Raw genomic sequence first — 7,185 nt, 5'->3', positions numbered from 1 at the left:
TATATATATATAAATTTTAATTAGAAGAAAGTTAGATGAAAATCAAGTTAGTAATTCGTGAATTCTTTTATGGGATCATGTGAAGAAAGGATATATTATCTCTGGCATCAAGGCTGGATAATTTGGCATTATATTAAAATTCTGAATCTTCCAATATTTATTTCTAAATCTTATAATTAAAAAAATCTAAGTGGAAATATTTAATTATATTTATTTAAGTAATGAGCCTATGAAGTGGCTGTGGCTATATGGTGGATCCTCAAACTGAAAACCCATTATTTTATTTTAATAAGTAGTATTCTCTTCGTTCCAAAATAATTGTTATGGCTCGATCTTCGAGAACCAAATTTAAATAATTTTTAAGGTTAAATTTGATTGAGATAATTTAATGCTATAAAACTAAAATATTTAAGAAACGTACGAAAAAATATTATAAGTTACAATTCTTTTTAAAATATTAATTAAAATTTTAATAATTAACTCTCGAGAAACGAAAAATGATTAAATATTTTAATGACAAAAGAAAGTACATGTTGGATTATATTAATATTGGAATAATATCAGAATCTTTAGCCTTGTTGTGGATATGGAGGATTATAAATTATAAGGTAACATGTGGTGGCCATTAACATGGAATTATAGCAATTAATTAACTACTAATCTATGAAATATTTGCCCTGTGTCAACGGCTTGTTTATTAAAATTCTCTATGTTCTATATTAATTGTAACAGTTTCATTTTTTATAAACTAATTTAACTAAGTTTATAGTTAAATTATATTAAAAGTAATTTAATATTTTTAAAAATTATATTCACTCTGTTTCAATTTGACCGTTGCTCATTGAATTTTATTTCTCCTTGAGATGGGGCTCACACATGTTTTGCAGTATCACACTCCTTCGGTATGAAAAGTTCATAATGTTAATTGAGTACCCGATTCTCCAATCGATCGACTTGAAATAACACATGAATATCCAAAAAAAAGAGATGAATTAACGGATCATAGAGCTAAATCAAAACGTGTATGATTTCTCTTCGAACTACGAAATTAACAAGCCTATTAGGATTATAGGGACCCACTTTAGAGACTCTCCTTCGTAATAGTTAGTATATGGTGCCACAAATTGCCACCCGCTGCTCACTCTCTCTTCTATCGAAGTTCTGTTAAAAAACCTGATCCGTTTGTTTATTCATCTTTAGTAGTATTTTTGTGTATGTTTGCATGAGTAGTAGCTATGTTGTCCTTTACACTTAAAAAAAGAAAAATTAGTTACGAAATTTATTATTAATCTATCGCTATATTACTCATAGCTAGAAAAATGTTATGATAATTCATCATTAAATAAAATTTGAAACTATTAAAAAAAACCCTACCTTATTGTTAGATTTTTATTTTGTTCATTTTTAGCTAAATTATCAATGGACTGGAGATAAGATCTTCCAATAAGTTAAAAAAATCTTCTTCAAAGGCCTATATATATAATTTTAATTCATCCCATATTTTTCCAATCAAATATGTTACCAAACACATGATATAAACAGAAATATAGTCAACACACTCAAATTTATCAAGAAAAGTGAAAGTGATTTTGAAAAAAGAGGATGATATAGGGTAAAAAAAAAGAGATGTACATGTGATCAAAATTTGTAGGGTCAAGTAAAGAATAAATACAGGTGACACACACATATGTTTATATATAGTACTATAAATAAAATTTTTGAAAATTTTATTTTATTTTTTTTGAAAATTTTAAAAAAGTTTTTGAAAAGAAAAAAGAGTTTTGTGTTTGACAGTAGGTCACATGTTTACTTACTTTCTTGACATATATATCTATCAAACACAAAAGGACTATAAAGATGGTGAAATAAACACTATCATGGAAAGGAAAAGGAAGTATCCAAAAACTAATGGTGGGTACACACTAAATTCAATTATATTTTGGAACTCATTTTTGGTTATTAGGATTATAAAAATAAACAATATATAACATATCCAGCATAATTCTATGAGTAGGATTTTTAAAAAAAATAATAGAATGAATGGAAATTAATTTTTTCCAAATATCATTCATCTCCAATCTTTAATATTGTGGATTGAAGTTATTAAAAAAGTAAAAAGAATCAGAGCTCCTATAGAGGAATAAAAAAAACTTATAATTTTCTAGAAAATAAAATTTTACATCTTCCACGAATCCAAGACCAAGATCGAGATCGAGTTCGAGATCTCAACCCCAAAACCTAAGATCTAACCCTGACCCAACCTCGCCCCCAAGATCGAGACCAGAGACCCAATCCCAATATGATCCCCACCCGAGACCCAACCCTGGAAACAACACATAACCTGGTCGAGTCTCGAGTAGGGGGTTGAGGCCCTAGGGGTTAGGGACACTTTGGTGAATTGGCATGGGTGGGTGGTGCATGGTGAGATTGAAAGAGAATTAAAAAAATGTTTTTCCTACTTTTCGTAAAAATAATATCATTTTCCTATTAGATAAAAATAACTTCATTTGAAAATCATTTTTAGAACATTTAAATCAATCAAACATCAAAAAACTTCATACCGAATCAGCGAACACGCCCTAGAGTAATTTATTATTCATCAAATCTTGTTAGAGTAAGTGAAACACTCTTGAGCCAAAACAATATTTTTTTCACTATACATATTTCAATAATTAATTTATTTTATTATATAGTTTTCTTTTTGTTTTTTGAGTGATTGATATTTGGTACCATACCCTTCTTTCATTATCATTTGTCAGCACAAGTTTGCTAAAGTCCCCTTCACGAGAATGACCATTTCCAACTCCCCTTGTTTTCTTCTACTCTTTCATCTGTTTGTCTTCTTCCTTTTCCTTGGAATGTGTGCTTTGATTCTCCTCTTTCCTATTTTCACACCACCCCTTTTTTTTTTCCTCATTGGTTAATTTTAGGCACAAAATATGAGAAACAATCATAAAAAGTTAAAAATTACTTTGGACATTTATGTACAATAGTACAAGAATGTAACATCACTCAAAATCAAGAAAAGTAAATAGGTGAAAACCAATGGTAGGAGTAATTGATAAGATTACTCAAAAAGACGTGGTGAAGTGATAAGTATATATCATCATGATCTTAATCGATAGAATTATTCAAAGTCGTAGCAAGGTGATAAATATCATTACATTCTATATCTCTGATTTGAGTTATGAAAATAAAATTGTGTACGCCTTTCATCATTCAAAAAGTGATTTTTTTATGTGTGAATCTGAATTAATCAAGTCTGATAAGAATATTGAATACTAGATAAAAAAACTAAAATGTTGAATTTTTCTATTGATATAATCATAGACAATAGATAAAGTGTAAATAAGGGGGAAAAAAAGACATGTCTTTATTAATATTTTTCTCCATAAAGATCCTTAAGTACTTGAAATGTACTTGGTTACTTTATACAAATGCCTAATACACCACAAAACAAATAGGAGTAAGTAGTAACTTTTTTTCTCTCTCTCTCATGAACTCAAAAGAAATAATATGATTGATCATATGATATAATTTAAAAAATGCTCCTTCAACTCAACAACTTTTTTAAAAAAAAGTAAAACTTTTTGGTCTCCAAAAAAGTTTCAACTAATTAAAATGTTGTTGCTCTAGCCATGGCCAAAAACTTGTTTGATCATCAATTCCACAAAACATGTTGGATAGGCTTTCTTCTTTGACACTACTACTATTATTATTAGTAGCATTATTTTGGTCCATTAATTTGAGATCTTGTCTTGATGATGATGAATTGATGTGAAAGAGTTGATGAGGTACCACAACCCCATTATTATTATTATTAGACCTTATCATTGAAGGTGGAAAAAAAGGTCTACTAGAAATATTTGGATGATGATTGGATAATGGGCTGTCAATGGCTGGTGTTCTTGATATGTCTAGCTTTATTTCTGAGCTGTTTTCACTTCTATTGCTGCATGATCCTTCTGTTTCCTTGTTCAAATTGATTGATTCTGTTGGTTGCTCTCTATTCTTTAGTGACATTATCTGTCCACATTTCAAAAAAAAAAAAAGTTTAAGTTCTGAGCACCGACAGTATAAATTGTCTAATCACTTATAAATTAGTAATATTATTTACACCAACGTCATCGTTAATCTACATTCTAAACATTTTATAACATGATGTTTTGATAATCTATCGTTAAATAAAATTAGTGATATAAGGTGTTTGTTGCTTAGTTCCTATATTTTTTTTTAAGTGGTATGTAAATGTATCTTACCTTCTATAACAAAAAAGGTTCTACTTTTTTGAACTAGTATATTGACCAAAATAATTATAATATAGAAGTAATATAATATATTAATATAATAAAAAGGAAAAAAGGGGTTGATGATGATGATATTTGTGATTGGAGGTACTACTATAGTCCTACTAGCTAGAAATTAATGATCAATATATGTCTCTTCTTTTTTAGAGCTTTCATTAAAATTCATCCTGATGAGAAGAAGTCAAATCAATTTGAAAGAAAAACATGTGAAGAATTTATTTATTTTTACTGAAAATAATGCATTATAGAGTATATATCATGAAAAGGTCCAATATTTCACCAAAATAGCATATTCTTGTTAAATTTTGATAACTAAAATAAAATAAAAATAAAAACATATTATTATATGTTCAATTGTTTCAAATATTTCTCCCTACACCTCTCCAAGAAAACAAACATTATGTTATTTAATTCCTACACAACAAATAAAAGGATTCTATATACATCATTATTATACCATATCTTTACTTATTTCAGCAGATAACATATTTTACTTGTTCGATATTCTTTATATGATAATCTGATAATGTAAAAAAAAAAATACACTCGATACTCACGATAACGATGTATAGAATTTATAAAATTTGTTACATACCTCTGCATGAAGCTTTTGATTTTGAGTTTGTAAAGCATCATTTTCAGCTTTGATAGCATCAAATTGTCTCTTAAGAACTTCATAATCTTTCTCCAATTGCTTAGTCTTCCATCTTGCTCTTCTATTTTGAAACCAAATTGCAATTTGTCTTGGTTGTAACCCTAAAGCTCTTGCTAATTGCATTTTCCTTTCAGGTTCAAGTTTGTTACCTAACTCAAAATTTTTCTCAAGAGTTTTTACTTGTTCCATATTCAGTCTTCTTTTCTTCTCCCCAGCTTGTGATCCATCATCAGACAAATCATCTTCTCCATGATTTTCCTCACAACCATTGTTTCCATCCATCCCAGAAAATGACATAGATCTTTTTCCCAAAAATGAAGCAATACCTACCCCACACACACATTTAAAAAAAAATAATGTAAGACAATATAATATCTTGTTGAAGTTGAAAAGAGTATCCGAAGTTGAAATTGTGTTTGAACATCGAGAGAAAAAAAAAAGAACTAGAGATTTGTGAAGCAGGGTAAGGTCTGTGCACACTCTACCTTCTTCCACAGATCTCAGTTGTTGTTATTAGTCAAAATAGTCTTTTAACTTCATATTGTCTATTTCAAGTTGAAATAAACAAAATTGTGAAACAAACATTGATTTGTGAATAATATTTGCAAATAATGTTCAAACACCTAACTAGAAGAAGAAGTTTATTAAAACAATTAATAAATTAATTAAAGAAATCTTTAAAATTAGGAAAAGAAATCAAACCATGGAAGTCTTGAGGTGAGCATGAGGGAAGAATGGGATTGAGAGAAGTTGAAGGTTGATGTTCATCTTCATTATGAGGAGTTTGTAGCATAAAATTTGTTGGAAAGAAAGCCATTTCATAATTAGTGCAAGTCATAACCTATAACATTTTTTGCCACAACTCCAAATATCTATGACTATGAATCTCCATAATGCTTGAGAGAGGAGTAAAATAATTGAGATCAACTAATTCTCTTCAAGAAATGAGGAAAAAAAATGTTTTTATATAAGTATGAAATACTACTAAGAGTATATTTAACTCTTTTTAGTATAATATAAAAAGAGAGAGAGAAAAATATTTGAAAAAATTAGTAAGGTGGTGTTGATTTAGAAGTAGATACATTCTATTCTTATGATGAAAGGATGGCTTATATACCTTATCAACTTCAAGAGAACCTTTTCTTTCCTATTTTATCCTCTCTTTTTTTTTTTTTGTTTATTGTTATGTATGTATGGTAGAGGTGGAAGCAGAGCTAGGTGGGGGTTCGTAAGCTCGATCGAACTCAATAACTTTTACATCGATCTTATATATATATGTATATTAACCCGTGAATCCCTAATAAAAAATGCTCGTCGATCGGTTCAGTGAACCCCCAAACTCTTTAGGGAGAGAGGGTGTTGGATGTTTCTTAATAGTAGTACTTTTTTTCGCCATGATAATCAATATCGCCTTAGATTTGACTATATTTATATTTGTATCAGAAATTTTATATTCAAAATTTAAATTTAAATTTAAATTATAGTAATATAATCATTATTGATTTTATTTTGTTACAAATACTTACTCAAGTTAACTTTCAAGCACTACCAAATTATTTTTTTTCTTATTAAATCTTTTTTAGCTATTTATTTATTTTAATTAATTAGTATTTTGGCTTGTTAAGTGACAAAAGTGGGCAGTGTGTATCTTTCTGTAATGACAGTTGTCCTTGATGGATTTAAATCAGGAGGGCAACTGATTCTTTTGCTATAGGAGAGAAAATGGGGTTTATGTTTTATTTATTATTATAGAGGCATACTGGGTGGTTTAGAGAAAAATAATACTAATATTAATTCAACATTATAATCTTTTAGTGTATGTTTTGGTAAAAGAAAATAAAAAGGAGTTTTGATACATATTTTGGTCATGAGTTTAATAAATTGTGTTATCCTTACATAGACCATATATCTAAGTTTAATTAAATTGATTAATTGTAATTAAGGTAATACTTAACTTAAATTTTATATTTATTTTTAAAAATTATTTATTATATAAATATCAAACTATTGGAAATCAATAGCAAGAAATATCGTTATTTAAAATTCCAGACTTCACCTCTATATTAACAATAGATAAATAAATAATCTTAAGATAATATGATACAACAACTTAGACAATAGCACGATAATAACCTGTTATAAGTGACTAAACTGTAATATGTACATGACTTTATGGATGTATACGACTTAAATTCTTAAAAAAAAATATTTTAATTTTTTGAG

The 7,185-nt window shown here is 28.0% G+C and overlaps 1 protein-coding gene across 1 annotated transcript; it reads right to left on the bottom strand.

Annotated features, from left to right (window-relative positions):
* Positions 1-3,345: 3,345 nt before the first annotated feature.
* On the bottom strand, positions 3,346-6,056 carry LOC107020825 (homeobox-leucine zipper protein ATHB-13-like). The gene is made up of 3 exons (XM_015221336.2): positions 5,665-6,056; positions 4,903-5,288; positions 3,346-4,026 (listed from the first exon to the last, which is right to left on the bottom strand). The coding sequence occupies exons 1-3, from the start codon at positions 5,798-5,800 to the stop codon at positions 3,613-3,615; spliced, it is 936 nt and encodes a 311-aa protein (XP_015076822.1). The 5' UTR covers positions 5,801-6,056; the 3' UTR covers positions 3,346-3,612.
* Positions 6,057-7,185: the final 1,129 nt, after the last annotated feature.

Source organism: Solanum pennellii, chromosome 5, assembly GCF_001406875.1.
Source record: "Solanum pennellii chromosome 5, SPENNV200".
Taxonomy (NCBI): domain Eukaryota; kingdom Viridiplantae; phylum Streptophyta; class Magnoliopsida; order Solanales; family Solanaceae; genus Solanum; species Solanum pennellii.
The sequence above is the reverse complement of the archived record's forward strand: the minus strand, read 5'-3'. Positions and strand labels throughout refer to the sequence as shown.